Raw genomic sequence first — 20,670 nt, 5'->3', positions numbered from 1 at the left:
GTCAATCTTCAAGTGTCTGCCAGTTCAGTTTCTTCAACATCTGCGTGGCAGTCTCCCATGGATCAAACATCCCTGTGATCATTCTTGCCGGCCTTCTCTATACACGCTCAGTATTCCCTGTTAGTCCTATTTGGTACACTTGAGCAATATTCTCGGACGGGTCGCACGAGTGATCTGTAAGCAGTCCCTTACTTAGCCAAAAACATTTCCCTAGTATTTTACCAATAAACCGAAGTTTCTCACCTACTTTACTTACGACTGGGCCTATCCCTACAAAGTGTTACACCCAGCTGTTTGTATGACGTCACCGATACCAGTTGTGGTCCTGTGATGCTGCAGTCATCGGATACTACGTTTTTTTCATTTTGTGAAGTGCTCAGTTTTGCATTTCTGAACATTTAAGTAAGTTGCTCATCATTGCACCATTTTGAAATCCTATCAAGATCTGACAGAATGCTTATAAGCTCTTTCGACGGTACTTTATATATAACTGCATCATCTGCGAAAAGTCTAAGGATAAGGTCATTAATATACAACATGAAGAGAAAGGGTCCCAAAACACATCCTTAGGACACACCCAAAGCACTTCTACATCTGTCTGTCACTCCCCATCCAAATTAACTTGCTGCGTCCTCTCTACCAAAAGAGCCTCAGTTCAGTCACAAATTTCACTAGACACCGCGTAAGATCTTAACTTTGATAAGATGTCGTGCTGAGCAAATAACTTTTCGGAAATCAAGAAATACTGCAGCTACCTAACTACCTTGGTCTATGGTTTTCACGATGTCTACATCTACATCTATATGGATACTCTGCAAATCACAATTCTCTGTTGTTCCAATCTCGTATAGCGCTCGGAAACAACAATCACCTATGCCTTTCCGCGCGAGCTCTGATTTCTGTTATTTGATAATGGTGATCGTTTCTCTCTATGTAGGTCGGCGTCTACAAAGTATTTTCGCATTCAGAGGAGAAAGTTGGTGACTGGAATTTCGTGAGAAGGTTCCCCCGCAACAAAAAACGCCTTTTATTTTAATGACGTCCATCCCAAATCCTGTATCGTTTCAGTGTCACTCTCTCCCCTATTTCGCGGTAATACAAAGCGTGCTGCCCTTCTTCGAACTTTTTCGATGCACTCCTTCAACCCTATCTGGTAAAGATCCTACACGGCGCAGCAGTATTCTAAAAGAGGACGCCGGCCGAAGTGGCCGTGCGGTTAAAGGCGCTGCAGTCTGGAACCGCAAGACCACTACGGTCGCAGGTTCGAATCCTGCCTCGGGCATGGATGTTTGTGATGTCCTTAGGTTAGTTAGGTTTAACTAGTTCTAAGTTCTAGGGGACTAATGACCTCAGCAGTTGAGTCCCATAGTGCTCAGAGCCATTTGAACCATTTAAAAGAGGACGGACAGGCGTAGTGTAGGCAGTCTGCTTAGTAGATCTGTCCTGTCAATAAAACGCAGTCTTTGGTTCGACTTCCCCACTACATATTCTGTGTATTCCTTCCAATTTCAGTTGCTCGTAATAGTAATTCCTAGGTATTTAGTTGAATTTATGGCCTGTAGATTTGACCGATTTATCGTGTAACCGAAGATTAACGGACTCCTTTTAGCACTCACGTGGATGACCTCACAATTTTCGTTATTTAGGGTCAACTGCCAATTTTTGCATCATACAGATGTCTTTTCTAAATCGTTTAGCATCTGTTTTGATCTTCTGATGCCTAGTCGATAAACGACAGCGTCATCTGCAAACAACCTAAGACGACCGCTCACATTGTCTCCCAAATCGTTTATATAGATAAGGAACAGCAAAGGGCCTATAACACTACCTTGGGGAGCGCCAGATATCACTTCTGTTTTACTCGATGACTTTCCGTATATTACTACGAACTGTGACCTCTCTGACAGGAAATCACAAATCCAGTCACATAACTGAGATGATATTCCATAAGCACGCAATTTTACTACGAGCCGCTTGTGTGGTACAGTGTCAAAAACCTTCCGAAAATCCAGAAATACGGAATCAGTTTGAAATCTCTCGTCAATAGCACTCAATACTTCGTGCGAGTAAAGAGGTGGTTGCGTTTCACAAGAAGAATGTTTCTTAAGTCCGTGCTGACTGTGTGTCAACAGACCGTTTTCTTCGAGGTAATTCATAATGTTTGAACACAATGTATGGTCTAAAATCCTGCTGCATATCGACGTTAATGATATGGGCCTGCAGTTTAATGGATTACTCCTATTACCTTTCTTGAATATTGGTGTGACCTGTGCAACTTTCCAGTCTATGGGTACGGATCTTTCGTCGAGCGAACGGTGGTATATGACTGTTACGTATGGAGCTACTGCATCAGCGTAGTCTGAAAGGGACCTAATTAGTATACAATATGGACCGGAAGACTTGCTTTAAAAAAAAAAAAAAAGTTTCAAACGGCTCTGAGAACTATGCGACTTAACTTCTGAGGTCATCAGTCCCCTAGAACTTAGAACTACTTAAACCTAACTAACCTAAGGACATCACACACAACCATGCCCGAGGCAGGATTCGAACCTGCGACCGTAGCGGTCGCGCGGTTCCAGACTGTAGCGCCTAGAACCGCTCGGCCACTCCAGTCGGCCAAGGAAATTCGTTCAAACTTTTAGACACTTATAAGTTCAGAGGTATGAGGAATAACAAAGTCACGACACACTCAACATAATATTGGTTCAAATGGCTCTGAGCACTGTGGGACTCAACAATGTGATTTGAAGAGAAGTAATAAATGAGCTCTAACATGGAAAGTAAGCATTTCCGGACAGATGTCCATATAACATATTTTCTTTCTTTGTGTGTGAGGAATGTTTCCTGAAAGTTTGGCCGTACCTTTTGTAACACCCTGTATTTCTCACCATTTGCCACACATCTGGTCGCCAGGGGAATTTTGTCCTCTAGTAAGAAATGAAGATAAGTTTTAGTTCAAATGGTTCAAATGGTTCTGAGCACTATGGGACTTAACTGCTAAGGTCATCAGTCCCCTAGAACGTAGAACTACTTAAACCTAACTAACCTAATGACATCACACACATCCATGCCCAAGGCAGGATTCGAACCTGCGGCCGTAGCGGTCTCGCGGTTTCAGACTGTAGCGCCTAGAACCGCTCGGCCACTCCGGCCGGCAGACTTGCTTTCATTAAGTGATTTAAGTTACTTCACTACTCCGAGGAGATCTATTTCTACGTTACTCATTTTGGCAGCTGTTCTTGATTCGAATTCTGGAATATTTACTTCGTCTTCTTTGGTGAAGGAATTTGTTTCCGCAACAGTGTTCTGGTCCGTTTTGTTAGCCAACGAGGATCAGCTCCGTCGTTTGTTAATTTATTCGGCATAAATCTCTCAATTGTTGTCGATACTGTTTCTTTGAATTGAAGCCACGTCTGGTCTACACTTACATTGTTAATTTGGAAGGAGTGTAGATTATCTCTCAGGAAAGCGTCAAGCCAATTTTTATCTGCTTTTTTGAATAGGTATATTTTTCGTTTATTTTTGGAGGATTTGTGGGTTACTTTACTCACTCTCACTACGACCGCCCTGTGTTCACTAAACCATGTATCCGTTTTGATGCTCGTTACTAGCTCCGGATTATATGTTGCCAAGAATTCAAGTGCGTTTTCACAATTGTTTACTATTCCCGTGGGCTCATGAACTAACTGCTCGAAATAATTTTCAGAGAATACGTTTAGGACAATTTCGAATGACGTTTTATGCATACCTCCGGAATTAAACATGTATTTTCGCCAACATATCGAGGGTAAATTGAAGTCACTACCAACTACAATTGTATGAATCGGGTACGTGTTTGAAATTAAAGACAAGTTTTCTTTGAACCTTTCAGCAATTGTATCATCTGAATTGGGAAGTCGGTAAAAGGATCAAATTATTATTTTATTCCAGTTGCCAAGAATGACCTCTGCCCATACTACTCACAGGAGCCATCTACTTCAATTTCGCGACAAGATAAACTACTTCTAACAGCAACAAACACGCCACCAACCTTGTTTAGCGTATCCTTTCGGAACAGTGTTAGATTTTTCGCAAAAATTTCGACTGGACATATCTTCAGCTTGAGCCAGCTTTCAGTGCCTTTAATGATTTGAGCATCAGTGCTTTCTATTAGAGCTTGGAGCTCTGGTACTTTCCCAACACAGGTACGACAAGTTACAACTGTTATACCGATGGTTCCTGTATACCTATGTACTTCCTGTGTTCAGCCTGCACCCTTTATGACTGAAGCCCTTTTTGAGTTTTCCCGGGACCCTCTAACCTAAAACACTGCCCAGTCCACGCCACACAACCCCTGCTACCCGTGTAGACGCCTCCTGCGTGTAGTGGACTCCTGACCCTTCCAGCGGAACCCGAAACCCGAAACCCAACCACCCTATGGCGTAAGTCGAGGAATCTGCAGTCATGTGAGAAAAGCGTGAGTTAGTTTTCAGCCTTGTCGATGTTTCCGGTATTCGTTCTAGTTGGCAGGTGATTCTGTTCGAGAAATCTCATTACACTTGATGTCAGAATATGTTACAAGATTCTACAACAAATGGACACTCAAGGAAGTATAGTGACACGCACCCTTCTTGCAGGTCACCTGACCTCAGTCTTACTGAGCGCATCTGAGACTCCAACGAGTGGGATGAGTCGTCCTAAACCCATCACCTGTTGTTGCCAGCAACTGAGAGGTCTTATATCGAATATCTCCCCACAGCTTTCAGCGTCTCGCGGAGTCCATGGCACGACACTTTTTCGCTGGTATTATGAAGAAGGAAAGAGTTACACGCTACCAGATAGGCGAAATCTTTGCACCTCGGATGCTTTCAGTAAAAGTTATTCTGACAAAAAGCATCGACTAGAAACTGTATGAAACAGTAGTTGTCATCAACCGAAACGGTGTCTGTCATTTCGCCCGTCACTGGTTTGACTACACAAAGTGAACCCGACCTTCACTGACAAAATTTTAGAAATGTTCGGGGATATTTTCTAGGCACTATGGCATCAGGGACCCGTGGTCTACTGTGAATTGTTACGGAGAAATTGTACACTCCTGGAAATTGAAATAAGAACATCGTGAATTCATTGTCCCAGGAAGGGGAAACTTTATTGACACATTCCTGGGGTCAGATACATCACATGATCACACTGACAGAACCACAGGCACATAGACACAGGCAACAGAGCATGCACAATGTCGCCACTAGTACAGTGTATATCCACCTTTCGCAGCAATGCAGGCTGCTATTCTCCCATGGAGACGATCGTAGAGATGCTGGATGTAGTCCTGTGGAACGGCTTGCCATGCCATTTCCACCTGGCGCCTCAGTTGGACCAGCGTTCGTGCTGGACGTGCAGACCGCATGAGACGACGCTTCATCTAGTCCCAAACATGCTCAATGGGGGACAGATCCGGAGATCTTGCTGGCCAGGGTAGTTGACTTACACCTTCTAGAGCACGTTGGATGGCACGGGATACATGCGGACGTGCATTGTCCTGTTGGAACAGCAAGTTCCCGTGCCGGTCTAGGAATGGTAGAACGATGGGTTCGATGACGGTTTGGATGTACCGTGCACTATTCAGTGTCCCCTCGACGATCACCAGTGGTGTACGGCCAGTGTAGGAGATCGCTCCCCACACCATGATGCCGGGTGTTGGCCCTGTGTGCCTCGGTCGTATGCAGTCCTGATTGTGGCGCTCACCTGCACGGCGCCAAACACGCATACGACCATCATTGGCACCAAGGCAGAAGCGACTCTCATCGCTAAAGACGACACGTCTCCATTCGTCCCTCCATTCACGCCTGTCGCGACACCACTGGAGGCGGGCTGCACGATGTTGGGGCGTAAGCGGAAGACGGCCTAACGGTGTGCGGGACCGTAGCCCAGCTTCATGGAGACGGTTGCGAATGGTCCTCGCCGATACCCCAGGAGCAACAGTGTCCCTAATTTGCTGGGAAGTGGCGGTGCGGTCCCCTACGGCACTGCGTAGGATCCTACGGTCTTGGCGGGCATCCGTGCGTCGCTGCGGTCCGGTCCCAGGTCGACGGGCACGTGCACCTTCCGCCGACCACTGGCGACAACATCGATGTACTGTGGAGACCTCACGCCCCACGTGTTGAGCAATTCGGCGGTACGTCCACCCGCCTCCCGCATGCCCACTATACGCCCTCGCTCAAAGTCCGTCAACTGCACATACGGTTCACGTCCACGCTGTCGCGGCATGCTACCAGTGTTAAAGACTGCGATGGAGCTCCGTATGCCACAGCAAACTGGCTGACACTGACGGCGGCGGTGCACAAATGCTGCGCAGCTAGCGCCATTCGACGGCCAACACCGCGGTTCCTGGTGTGTCCGCTGTGCCGTGCGTGTGATCATTGCTTGTACAGCCCTCTCGCAGTGTCCGGAGCAAGTATGGTGGGTCTGACACACCGGTGTCAATGTGTTCTTTTTTCCATTTCCAGGAGTGTATTTCGTTTGAACAACAATGGATTTCCCGAATGAATTTTCGCTCTGTAGAGGGCGGATAATCAGTGGTGCTCGGGTAGCTGAGGTGGTGGAACACTTTCTCGCGAAAGGCCAATGTCCCAGTCCGGCACAGAGTTTTAATCTGCCAGGAAGTTTTAACAATGCATTTTTCCCGGTGGTCCTGTTACACGGTCAGCTCGGTCGCCAGACGTGACGCAAATGGACTTCTACTTTATCGGACACGTGAGGAGAACAGCTGACGAGACTCCTGCCGAAACTCACTGTGCCTGGCTGTTTGGATTGTCGCAGCAGCGGAAGTAGTGCTGTAAACTCCTGGGATTCTTGAGCGTGCAAGACGGCCGATGATGCACCGCTGTACACCCTACCGTCATCATGGTGGTTGACATTTTGAACAAAATACTTCTGTTACTTACTGGATTGTACCCTGACAAAATGTTTTCAACAAGCTGTGATTAACCAGAATGTTTTTCGTCTGAGGGTTGTTTCGTTACTCCGTGTTTTGTGATTTTTTTGTGATTGCATATTACAGGCTTTTTCACTATTGCAAAAGTATTTTCACGGAAACATAGGTAATCCGGGGTAACAAATGGAATAAATCATAATAACATTACCACTCTGTAATCATCCAACAAATACCACAGATCCCTTACATCAAAATATTCTGCAAATATCCCTGAACAGCATCCGAGAATTTGTTGGTGGAGTTATGCCATCCATGCTACATGGCGTATTGGCCCATGCTCTTTTCTATAAAATGATGTTTGTTCAAAAACAGTAATGGTAAAGAGTGGTGATGATAAACTGATCTGAGCAGTGAATGCAGACGACCCTGATCAGCATCTAACAGTCCACATTTGTTTGAAACTCCGTTGCTACCAACTCATCTTTCCAATCGATAAACTTGAGTCTAACATAAGCGAAGTCTGTATGACATGGAGAACAGGGAAAGAATGGGAAAGAATGAGTGGGACGTGACTTTCAGCCGTACAGGGAACTGCGGTAAAGCAATGGTGAAAGTTGAAAGTTTTTGCTGGACCGGGACTCTAACTCGAATTTCCCGCTTCTCGTGAGCGGTTATCTTAACCGCTGTGTTAACTTCATTTTCTTCGTTATTGTTCTCGGCGCTTGGTCTGGGTGGACGTCACGTGACATTCCTTCATATTAATCGCTGAATACTTCACTCGTTTTCTTTTATTACAGAGGGCAGCAAGCCCTCCGACACTGTTTCGGCCATCTGGACACGGTCCCTTACCACTCAAATTTCCATCTTAATGCACCCTGTAACGCAGCGTCCCTCGTCCATTACTCCCATACTCGCAAATTATTGATTCCCGTAGGAGATTGGACCACATGTGTGCATCCGTACAGAAACAAGCGTCAAGAAGCCGTCGCGCTCTTACAGAAATGTATATATTTGAGCGATGTCTGTTCTATTGGAAATGTACGACAAAATAAGTACCACTCACACTTATACATTAACAAAGACGCCACTGTGCCTACGACGCTATCCAGAAGACAGAGTATACAAGCCATACAGATGCGTAAAGGGGTCCCGCCTGCTGGACAGACAGAGGAGCACGAGACGAAATGTAATGTGTGAACACTTCTTTTCTACAACCAATTACTTAGACAATTAATCAACAGCGCGATAACGTGAAGTCTGTACTGTATGTATAGCTAGAAGACAGGGACACAGTAGCATTTACTTCTCCCAGACCTAGTTTACCATGACAAATATTGCCACTGCAGTAGGACAAAACCTTTGAAGATCGTTATAGAAATGATATTACATGTACGAGCAAGTCAGGGTTACTTATTAATGAATCTAACGGTATATCGAGCGAAGAAACGCTGTACCACTCTTCCATGTGTGACGCCAGATCTGAAATGAAAGATAATTTCTTCTCTATCTATACTGCATAGCTCAGCTGCTTATCTTACGGGACAGCATAGTTTTATCGTGTTTCTTATTTTGTTAGATGACGTTCTACGTTTGAAAGGTGTTTTAAATAGATCAGTGTGATTGTAATCATTGGTACATTGTGAATGAGATCACCTAGTGTTACAAAATGAGCCAACCACTTTTGCTTCTATTTTTAGTCGATGATCAGCCTTGCCAAAGCCTTCTAGAGAAACTAAACCATTTTCCTTTTACCTTTCAGTTTCACGTAAGACCACATAAACTGTAGCCGTATTCTCTTGAGGAACTACCAGATTACATAGGCACTGGGCCTCATATCCGCTTACCTTCGCCCGTCGTCACCGTACGCTGCACTCAGACCGAAGGTTTAGTGTTTGGATATTATTCAGACTGCTCTGAAGTTTGTTGTTTTTAGGATAAATTACTCCAGGTGCATATCGAGGTGCAAGGCCACAGTCGATCCCATCTTTTATCTCATAAAATCTATATCACCATTCGTAGCGATTTCGCTGTTTGCGGCGCATGGAACTTCTCACTGGCCGTGCTCCCCCATCCACAGATCGTTACCGCAGAACACAAATGATCCGCGTTATCCTCAGATCAGAGAGAATGTCGATAAAAATTGGAGAAAAAAATTATGTTAACAATAGCTGTGTTTATTTTGTGCATTTGCTCATGGTCTCACGAATGTGGGTCATTGGCGTGATAGTCGCTAGTGACAGATGGTGGCGCAGAATCACACACAGACGGTGTTATGTTTCGTAACTTGATGCACTCCAGTTGTAATTCTTAAAAATACAGCTGGAAGTTCTATACATCAATCTGGTCATTTCCTAAACGTCTGCTGTCTCGATTTGTAGAAATAACTATGAAGATAACTGTCCACTGCTTTACCGAGTTGGCAGTTATGTACTTTGTAGGTAAAATATTCATTTACCTCTTCCACTTTTTGTTTAACAAAATGGCTCAAATGGCTCTAAACACTTAACATCTGAGGTCATCAGTCCGCTAGACTTAGAACTACTTAAACCTAACTAACATAAGGACATCAGACACATCCATGCCCGAGGCAGGATTCGAACCTGCGACAGTAGCAGCAGCGTGGTTCCGGACTGAAGCACCTAGAACCGCTCGGCCACAGCGGCCGGCTTTGCTTAGCAAGATGATGTGTTGCAGTCGATATGAAACTGTGCACAACGTTTCGTTTATTCTTTGGAAGAGATCAAATCGAAATTTCGTAACTAAACTGTTTTCTGGACCATTCTATCAGCCAGTTCTACATAAAGGCAGTGTTATAGCAGTTTACTATTCTTGTGGTCCTGTTCGTTTAGTTTCCAGAGACTGAAATCGTAATGGACCTGCGCATTTCTTCTGGTCACAGGTGATCATCCACCTTTGTCTCCACGTAGACATTATCCAAACACTGCTGTTTCGCTCCCGTAAATCTGACGAAAGAAAAACAGCTCTCACGTCTGCAGTGCCTGGTGTCGGCTTCTATTTACAAGTATGTTCTCAGTTTTGCTGGTGCGATATTATGCAGTGTTAATGAGTTAGAAATGTGTGTTGATAATGTTTTTTCTTAGTTATCGGTTCATTACCCCAGTATCCGCTAACAGAAACATAATTTGTGAAATTCAGTGTTTAAGAAAATCATTTTCTTTTTTATCTTCTATGTCCCGCGAATGTTATTAGCGAGTACAAAGAGTTGGGCTCGCTATGAGTAGATGTACGACACAGCAATAGCTCACAGTGTGCTTGGAGACAGCACAGCGATAATGTATGGGACCGCTGCTTTCAGCAGCTCAGTAGTACGACTGGTTCGGTTGCCCAGGTCTGCGCATGGAAACCTGAAAACGTTCCATCCTATACGTTGGCTATGATACCTGCTCGGACCATTAGCACATGTCCGCAGTAGTCATTACATTCTAATATAATCTGTAAATCGTACTTGTTACTCGTTATCTCCATAACAACTGGTGTCCAGAATCGGTCGTTGCACTGAATCGGGATTCATGTAAGAACATCTTCCTGACACACGATGTTCTGTATCTTGATGCAAACTCACAGCGGTGGCTGACAGTCACTGTAAAGCGCAGCATCGGCTTCCGAGCATGGTAAACTCATCGTGAAGTAGTTCTAGTAGAAATAAGGCTAACTAGAGAGGTCTGAAGAAGCTTGTGTAGTTGCGGTTTTGATCATGTTCATTTGGCTGGCTACTTACCGATACTCATATCCTCTCGTACATCTGTCACGAACTCTGTGATACTAACAACATAGCTGCTTCTTTGGTAACACTAACATCTTTTCCCTTCCTTTTATTCCTTTCTTTTTGTCTGACCTTCCGTTACCTGTAAGGCCAACAGAGACGGCACGTCAAATGATTTTCGACTATGGTCACAGAAAAGAGACGCCATATATCTTGCGAAAATTTGCTTAGAAACTTCTAATGATCTGATTTCATTGCTGAATCTAAGGATGTCAGAACATTTCGGTACAGGTTTTTTGCCCCCAGCATGTTTTGGCGATTCGTATGTGAGTTTATGATATGGCGAGAATCCAAAATTTCTTCAAATGAACCATTTATTTTCTTATCATCAGCGTGGCATTTAAACCCAGCATCAGACGTCGGTGTACATTTCTTGTGCAAATACTAACGACTGACGTAAGAGTCGCTTCACACTCGCAAGCTTAGGAAATATCACGTATTTTCAAGAACATTGACTGAATGAGTTTAATATTTCCAGAGAAAATGCCTGAATGGGAAGTTAGCACTAGCGATGAAATGAAAAAGAAATTACCTGCAATTGTAGTAACAATTACGGCCTACCTATAAGTTAGTTTTTGCGATGTTAAGCATCGAAAAAAAAATTTACCATAAAACGGGTTGTGAAAATTATGCAAGGGCCATTCAATGTGCATGGTAAAATATTTTATGCAGTCTGCAGCACCACGTAGCACAATATCAAATGGTCTTATGAGAAGATATTCTCTCTAGATGCCACAATCGTGTTTTCGATGTAATGTCTGTAAGTGTGGTAACATTTGTGTCTTCATAACAATTCCATACTCAAATCTAGAGGCGAAAGGAAATTTTTGGTCTGCTCTTTCCGTCATTCAAACTGCTACGTGTACCTTCAGTTCCCACAGTCTAAATTAGTATGGCTGCTACCGCCTACACGCAAAAGGCCTGCGCTATAACGCCGTGGAATTGAAACCGACTCTCAGTGCGTCGTTGTGTGCTAATTAGGTTCTCCATATATCTCGTAAAGGAGGACTGAGTTCAAACACAGAACTGCCGACATTCTCTTGTGGCCTAGATGTTCAATGAAACGCTCTCTCTCTCTCTCTCTCTCTCTCTCTCTCTCTCTCCCTCTCCTTCTAACCTTCACGTTCTAATATTGATTTGTTTGGTTTCAGAGGTATGCGATGTGTGTGTGGCACTGTATTTTATCTACGCAAGGTTGTGCCTTCCGTATGTAATATTATTATTACACAGTTGAGGTTGAGGCTTTCACACAATCTACAGTACATACTCCAAATCAAACGTGGCAGGCCAGATTTTCACCCTGCTACTACCATGCTACTGAGTCGTGCTACGTATCTCCAGACTGTTTCTCATCTATGCTTTAGAAAGAGGTGGTGATATGGGTGCCTTCACAGCTTCAGATTTTCATCTCATAACGAAGTTTAGATGAAACAATTACTATCTTAAAAGTTTCTACATATGATAGAATCTGGAGGAAAGATGTTAGTTGGAAAACATATTCCAGACTGGTAGCCTCTGGTAGGATCTGATGGATCTATAACAATTATACTGAAACCTAGAGAGAATGCTCATTTACGAAAATGAACTCAGAAGAAAAATCTCATTATTATGCATATAATGTACATCTTTTGGCATATTGATAAGTAGAACAGCTATCATACCGTCCTATTTCACGACTTTCCTTAGAATTGTCCCAATTTTTTCTAGAAATATGTTACTAAAATTGGAATCATCAGAGTTCTAAATAACGTACGCTGGAGTCTGTTAGAGATAATATGCTTCCCCGAGGGCATTATATTGTACATTCGCTAGGAGATTCGAACAAATATTGAACAGATTAAATCAGCCCGTCCAAAAACACTTTTGCCACTGAATCCCGAGGCCAGAGTCGGAGAGAGATAATATGAACTTTGAAAGCTCAACTTGTGTGGCAGCGTCAGCAATGTGGACGGAAAGAAAAGGGAAACCGTAAGCACCAGGATGCTTTCCGGGATGGCAACGTAAGAAACGCACTCGCTCACCAACGCTTGAAAGATGATTGCCTAGTCGTTGCCGTTTGAATACTTTTCTAACAAAATAAGCGCTACTACTTAACAAATGTTGAGGAGATAACTGAAGGTCTACAAGTAATTACTTTAACATATGTTTTCGATAAGATGAAAAGGCAGAAAAGTGAATATTTTGACTGAATTCCATAACGCATAACTCGTTTCCATCTCAACTTCTTCCCGTCATATCGTATGATGTAATAGGAGGTTGGTAAATTCCAATTTCGAGGTACCAGAACGGACGTTTCGCGTGTATGCGAAACATTTTCCAGTTAAGCGAAAGCTAGTTTCAATAACTAGAGGTGATAAACTGCAGTATCAGTGCGCTACGACTTCTCGGCTTCCGTGGAAGAGAAGTGAAAGTGTCTGGCGTAAGGATTTCATCAGCCGCTGTACCATGGACAGCGGCCGCCTGTTTCGTGTCCGGTAGGTAACTGTAACGTCCGGGACCAGACAACTTCCCCAAAAACGCTCTTATGCGCTCTTCTGGAGAGCTGGAGTGTTTACAGCAGCCAGAAACGCTATTCCAAACATGACTGGAAAGGTTATCCCGCAGTCCAGACGATATGAGTGGAGTACTTTATAGTTAGGAATATGTTCCTTGGAACATATTTATGGATAACGTTAAGATATGAAACGTTTCAACTGGACAAAAATATAGAACAGTCTTTTTTTTTTTCAAATGACGCAAGTTCTTGTTTTGTTGTGTTTCACTTACTACATCCAAATAAATGTATATTTCGTTTATCCCGCAGTATCTAATAAATTATGTGAAATCTATCGGTTGGTTTTGAGCCAATTTGCAGTATGCACACGACACTGCATTCCGCGTCTATAAATTTGAAAAGAAGAGAGACTACAATTTAATACCCAGCCGGCAACGAGATGATTAGAGACGGAGCACACGGCAGGATTACTGAGGGACGGGAAAGAAAATCCGCTATGTCCTTTTCAAAGGGACCATCCCAGCATTTGACTTCATCTATTTAGGGAAACTATGTAAACGTTAAATCAGGAGAAGTGGACGGAGATTTTAAGAAATATCATACCACTGTGCCATGTGAATCTATAAATTTAAGGTGGTCGAAACGTGTCTAGGTTGTAGCTGCCACGGTTCTTTACTTGACCTACTTGATTGAAAAATCTCTCAAACTGCAGCCATACATCTAGCAAATAGAGGAACCTCATTAAGTTTTGGCGGGAAAAGGATCAATGTGTTTTACTTTTGACGGCGGATTCAAAAACAACGTTCGACTCAAAACTGTATGAAGTCGTGACTTACGTCGTTCTGTGTACTAAGAGCAGTTATCATTTTCTTGAGGGCTGGCCCCACAGGCTCTATAAATCTGAAGAAAGACATAATTCCACCAGGCTGGTTTTTTTTATTGTACTTTATTCAGCACTATTAGTTTCGGGCACAACCCATTTTAAAAAAATGGTTCAAATGGCTCTGAGCACTATGGGACTGAACATCTGAGGTCATCAGCCCCCTAGAACGTAGAACTACTTAAACCTAGCTAACCTAAGGACATCACACACATCCATGTCCGAGGCAGGATTCGAACCTGCGACCGTAGCGGTCGCGTGGTTCCAGACTGAAGCGCCTAGAACCGCTCGGCCACAACGGCCGGCCAACTCATCTTAAAGTGCATCTAAAAACAGAACAACACATCATAATGGAAAGAAAGTTACAACTTTACCGGAAACTGGCGCTTTCAACTGATTATGAATCAAAATACAGTACAGGAATTTCTCCGGCACTAATTTCACATAACTTTCCCGTTTATTTATTTATTCTTTTAAATTCATTCACCATATGTATAATTATTGGAGGAATAAGGTCAATGCAATTTCATTATACACTGGGAAACATTCGTGCAGGAATCTTTTATGGGCATCGGTACATAAATGAAAAAAACGGTTGTTTTAGTTTTTGTGAACGTAGTAGTCATGCCTATAACAGATGAGGGTACATCTTCTTCATACCTGTATATTCACATCTGTTACAGGTAATTACTTTGTGAAAACACTTCATCCACTGTAGTTGTATGGCTTTTATCCTCTAACTTTCGTTTCATTATTGTGTTTTGCTATGTTTTTAAATGCACTTGAAACTAGTAGCACCGAATAAAGCACAATTTGAAAATAGAGCTCGGTGGAATGGTATCTTTCTTCAGAATAACAGCAGTAGCACGAAATGGCGTGTGCTGCCTAACAGTGGGACGCAGGTTGAATTTTCGTTGCAGCTAGACGCGTTCGCTTGCGCCTAGGCGGAGGCTGTACAGCGTGACACAGGCCCGGCGACGCCGCCCGCTTCTGCCAGCGCGTGTTATTACAGTCTGTCTAGCATTTCTTCGCTCTCGTTTCATACCGCACTCGCTCTTTCACCGGACGCAGTTTTATATAACGCTCCTCCTATACTGAACTATCCGAATTAAAAATAAATCTCAGAGGAAATTTTACTCGATTAACCGCAAAATAATGCTGGTTCAACATATAGGTACTTTCAAACACTATTATTTGGCGAAAAAACAACAGCAAAATAAATGCGTGTAGTACACTGTAGGTGGATGTTCGTCACTGATTACCACGGGCGAAGCAACTAATGATAACTCTTGAGCGAAATCTAAGAACTTCCATTTTTTCCTGCAGGCACTGACTGTCAACAATGTATTTAGTCGTACTTGTGACGCTTTTGGGGATAGATCACGGTGAGATTGAATGATACGCAGACAGACGAGCCACTGTTCGTCGAAGTGGTGTTTCATTACAGATGCACTCGTAGTGAATAGTGTAGGTGCTCGTCACGTGCCATTAAAAAGCAGTACCAAAGGTACACATTCCTCTCGCTGCTCGATTTCCTACATAAAGAAAATCAATAATGAAGTGGCCTCGTTCCGCGGGACAATGCGTGGAGCGTTGCATGACTAAGGCAATTGTTTCATGCAAGGCATCACAGACCTAAGAAACTGTCTAAAACGTGGCCAATTTCTTTTTGGTGATTTACGAAAAAAAATTATATCTGGGGAAGCGAGTGCTGAGGACTGGTGTGTGAGCTGCGACAGCCTAGGTGAGAGTAGGAGTGAGGGAGGGTTGTGGTGGCCCGAGCAACAAGTGGCGACTCACCCAGGTGCGCCATGAGCTGCTCCAGGTCATTGTCGACGTCCATGTCTAGGCTCTGCGCCGCGAGCTGCTGGCGAACTGACGGCCGACGGCGCGGAGCAGCCAGCCACGACCAGCCGCCGACTCCGCACTGCGCACGCGCGCCGCAGCCCCCTCCACGCGACGGCGTCTTTGCCACTACTCTGCCGTCAGTAACCGCCGCTCTTTGCTACCGACGGTACGCACCCGGCGTTGTCTTTATTACTCACTCTGCATGCACAGTACACCATCTCGCACCCTGCGTACGGAGGCTGGACGAAGTAGTGTTAAGAGACACGTACTAGTGCGTAGGGCGACACAGACATCTGAAGGTGCGGCGTTAATGGCAGCACGAGCCTAGCGGTGGTATCCGTCTGCCTGTTCAATGGCACTCCTTTACGTAACTGAATGCAACCCTTTCCAGCGTCTTTAGTCGCGCAACGGCAAAGACACAAAAGCGCTGCGCGACATGACTGAAGAGGAGCACACAGCGACAGCTATAACCCGATCTACCGGACACTTCGCCCAGTAGAAGAGGGGTCAAAATAACGCCACACGTGTTTCGGATTAACCGTACATACTCCACTCTTTCTGAGAACACGACAGTCAAAGTTTTCGTGGTACTTTAGTGCCTTTCAGCGAACAAATTGTTGAACTGAAATGGTGACACCGTAGGTAGCGTCGCAGCTTCGCACTTGCGTGCTACATATTCGAACCCCGGTAGTTACTTTTATTTTTTTCATTAATCTACCGATGCCCATAAAAGATTCCTGCACGAATGTTTCCCAGTGTATATTGAAATAGCGTTGTCCTTATTCCTCTACTGATTATATCTATGGTGAATGAATTTAAAAGAATAAATAAATAAATTAAAAAGTTATGTGAAATTAGTTACGGAGAAATTCCTGTAGGGTATCTTGATTCACAATCAGTTGAAAGCGCCAGTTTCCGATAAAGTAATCCTACACTACTGGGCATTAAAATTGCTACACCAAGAAGAAATGCAGATGATAAACGGGTAGTAGTCATTGGACAAATATATTATACTAGAACTGACATGTGATTACATTTTCACGCAATTTGGGTGTACAGATCCTGACAAATCGGTACCCAGAACAAACAACTCTGGCCGTAATAACGGCCTTGAGACGCCTGGGCATTGAGCCAAACAGAGCTTGGATGGCGTGTACAGGTACAGCTGCCCATGCAGCTTCAACACGATACCGCAGTTCATCAAGAGTAGTGACTGGCGTATTGTGACGAGCCAGTTGCTCGGCCACCGTTGACCAGATGTTTTCAATTGGTGAGAGATCTGGAGAATGTGCTGGCCAGGGCAGCAGTCCAACATTTTCTGTATCCAGAAAGACCCGTACAGGACCTGCAACGTGCGGTCGTGCATTATCCTGCTGAAATGTAGGGTTTCGCAGGGATCGAATGAAGGGTAGAGCCACGGGTCGTAACACATCTGAAATGTAACGTCCACTGTTCAGAGTGCCGTCATTGCGAACAAGAGATGACCGAGACGTGTAACCAATGGAACCCCATACCATCATGCCGGGTGATACGCCAGTATGGCGATGACGAATACACCCTTCCAATGTGTGTTCACTGCGATGTCACCAAACACGAATGCGACCATCATGATGCTGTAAACAGAACCTGGATTCATCCGAAAAAATGACGTTTTGCCATTCGTGCACTCAGGTTCGTCGTTGAGTACACCATCGCAGGCCCTCCTATCTGTGATGTAGCGTCAAGAGTAACCGCAGCCATGGTCTCCGAGCTTATAGTCCATGCTGCTGCGAACGTCGTCGAACTGTTCGTGCAGATGGTTGTTGTCTTGCAAACGTCCCTATCTGTCGACTCAGGGATCGAGACGTGGCTGCACGATCCGTTACAGCCATGTGGATAAGATGCCTGTCATCTCCACTGCTAGTCATACGAGGCCGTTGGGATCCAGCACGGCGTTCCGTATTACCCTCCTGAACACACCGATTCCATATTCTGCTAACAGCAATGTCGCGATACGATAAACCGCAATCGCGATATGCTACAATCCGACCTTTATCAAAGTCGAAAACGTGATGGTACGCATTTCTCCTCCTTACACGAGGCATCACGACAACGTTTCACCAGGCATGCCGGTCAACTGCTGTTTGTGTATGAGAAATTGGTTGGAAACGTTCCTCATGTCAGCACGTTGTAGGTGTCGCCACCGGCGCCAACCTTGTGTGAATGCTCTGAAAAGCTAATCAATTGCATATCACAGCATCTTCTCCCTGTCTGTTAAATTTCGCGTCTGTAGCACGTCATCTTCGTGGTGAAGCAATTTTAATGGCCAGTAGTCTATATACGTAGTTTGCTGCGCAATTACTGCCAACGCGTGAAATCTTCAGCTATGGTAACGACGTGTCTTCTCGAGTGAGATTCGTACGAAGAAATGTCAGTGTGCCAAACCTGGCTTGGTGCAGTGACCATGGCGTTCGGAATTTCGACGTTTAGTATGTTTATACGATTGGTATCATCCAAGAAATGCACCAAACTTCCGGAAGAACAAACATAAGAAAAAACTATAACAATTAACAGAATAATTGTTAGAATAATGAAATATAAGAATATCAGAATTTAAAAAGACTGTAAAACTTCCAAATATCATACACACATATATATTATAGGGGCTGGTCCATTGATAGTGACTGGGCCAAATATCTCACGAAATAAGCATCAAACGAAAAAACTACAAAGAACGAAACTCTCCTAGCTTAAAGGGGGAAACCAGATGGCGCTATGGTCGACCCGTAGATGGCGCTGCCATACGTCAAACGGATATCAACTGTGTTTTTTAAAAATAGGAACCCCCACTTTTATTACGTATTCGCGTAGTACGTAAATAAATATGAGTGTTTTAGTTGGACCACTTTTTTGGCTTTGTGATAGATGGCGCTGTAAAAGGCACAAATGTATATGTACATGGTATCACGCAACGATCCGCCAGTGCGGACGGTATTTGCTTCGTGATACATTGCCCGTGTTAAAATGGACCGTTTACCAATTGCGGAAAAGGTCGATATCGTGTTGATGTATGGCTATTGTGATCCAAATGGCCAACGGGCGTGTGCTATGTATGCTGCTCGGTATCCTGGACGACATCTTCCAAGTGTCCGGACCGTTCCCCGGATAGTTACGTTATTTAAGGAAACAGGAAGTGTTCAGCCACATGTGAATCGTCAACCACGACCTGCAACAAATGATGATGCCCAAGTAGTAGTTTTAGCTGCTGTCGCGGCTAATCCGCACATCAGTAGTAGACAAATTGCGCGAGAATCGGGAATCTCAAAAACGTCGGTGTTGAGAATGCTACATCAACATCGATTGCACCCGTACCGTATTTCTATGCACCAGGAATTACATGGCGACGAATTTGAACGTCGTGTACAGTTCTGCCACTGGACGCAAGGGGAATTACAGGACGATGACAGATGTTTTGCACGCGTTCTATTTAGCGACGAAGCGTCATACACTAACAGCGGTAACGTAAACCGGCATAATATGTACTATTTAGCAACGGAAAATCCATGATGGCTGCGACAAGTGGAACACAAGCGACCTTGGCAGGTTAATCCATGGTGCGGCATTATGGGAGGAAGGTTAATTGGCCCCACTTTTATCGATGGCAATCTAAATGGTGCAATGTGTGCTGATTTCCTACGTAATGTTCTACCGATGTGACTACAAGATGTTTCACTGCATGACAGAATGGCGATGTACTTCCAACATGATGGATGTCCGGCACATAGCTCGCGTGCGGTTGAAGTGGTATTGAATAGCTTATTTCATGACAGGTGGATTGGTCGTCGGAGCGTCATACCATAGCCGGCACGTTCACCGGATCTGATGTCCCCGGATTTCTTTCTGTGGGGAAAGCTGAAGGATATTTGCTGTCGTGATCCACCGACAACGCCTGACACCATGCGTGAGCGCATTGTCAATGCATGTGCGAACATTACGGAAGGCTAACTACTCGCTGTTGAGAGGAATGTCGTTACACGTATTGCCATATACATGTGTTCTCAGAAATGATAAGTTCACAAAGGTACATGTATCACACTGGAACAACCGTAATAAAATGTTCAAACGTACCTACGTTCTGTATTTCAATTTAAAAAACCTACCTTTACCCACTGTCGTCTAAAATTGTGAGCCATATGTTTGTGACTACTACAGCGCCATCTATCACAAAGCGAAAAAAGTGGTCCAACTAAAACATTCATATTTCTTTACGTACTACACGAATATGTAATAAAAATGGAGGTTCCTATTTTTAAAAATGCAGTTGATATCCGTTTGACCTATGGCAGCGCCATCTAGCGGGTCAACCATAGCGCCATCTAGTTTCCCCCTTCGAGCTAGACGAGTTTCGTTCTTTGTAGTTTTTTCATTTGACGCTTATTTCGTGAGATATCTGGCCCGGTCACGACCTTTGGACCACCCTGTATAATAAATGTACGACACCTAGTGTGAAACCAAGTTGTAATTTTACAATTAAAATAACACCCTTATATCCCCTAACTTGATAAGGAAACGTTTGTGTAGTAACCTTCAACGGACATTGGCAGACAAATTGAAAGAAATAAGAAATAAAATAATTAAAAAGAATAATCGGGTTTCGAAGATGGGGCTCAAAATTGAGAGCCCGCTACGCTAACGACTGCGCCACTGTTTCGACGCAGAGTAGCACTCGCCAAAAGACCTGTAAATTAAGTAGAAAACTTTGCCCGTCGCTT

General features: G+C 44.1%; 1 protein-coding gene across 2 annotated transcripts in view; it reads right to left on the bottom strand.

Annotated features, from left to right (window-relative positions):
* LOC124555291 (organic cation transporter protein) overlaps window positions 1–15,980 on the bottom strand; it is a 656,605-nt gene extending 640,625 nt beyond the window's left edge. For both annotated transcript variants that reach the window (XM_047129163.1, XM_047129164.1), the window contains exon 1: window positions 15,872–15,980. In XM_047129163.1, the coding sequence (XP_046985119.1) occupies window positions 15,872–15,914 (43 nt within the window). In that variant the 5' untranslated portion in view covers window positions 15,915–15,980. The remainder of the gene's footprint in view (window positions 1–15,871) is intronic.
* Between the last annotated feature and the right edge of the window lie 4,690 nt (window positions 15,981–20,670).

This window comes from Schistocerca americana, chromosome X (assembly GCF_021461395.2).
Source record: "Schistocerca americana isolate TAMUIC-IGC-003095 chromosome X, iqSchAmer2.1, whole genome shotgun sequence".
In the NCBI taxonomy this organism is placed as follows: Eukaryota; Metazoa; Arthropoda; class Insecta; order Orthoptera; family Acrididae; genus Schistocerca; species Schistocerca americana.
The sequence above is the reverse complement of the archived record's forward strand: the minus strand, read 5'-3'. Positions and strand labels throughout refer to the sequence as shown.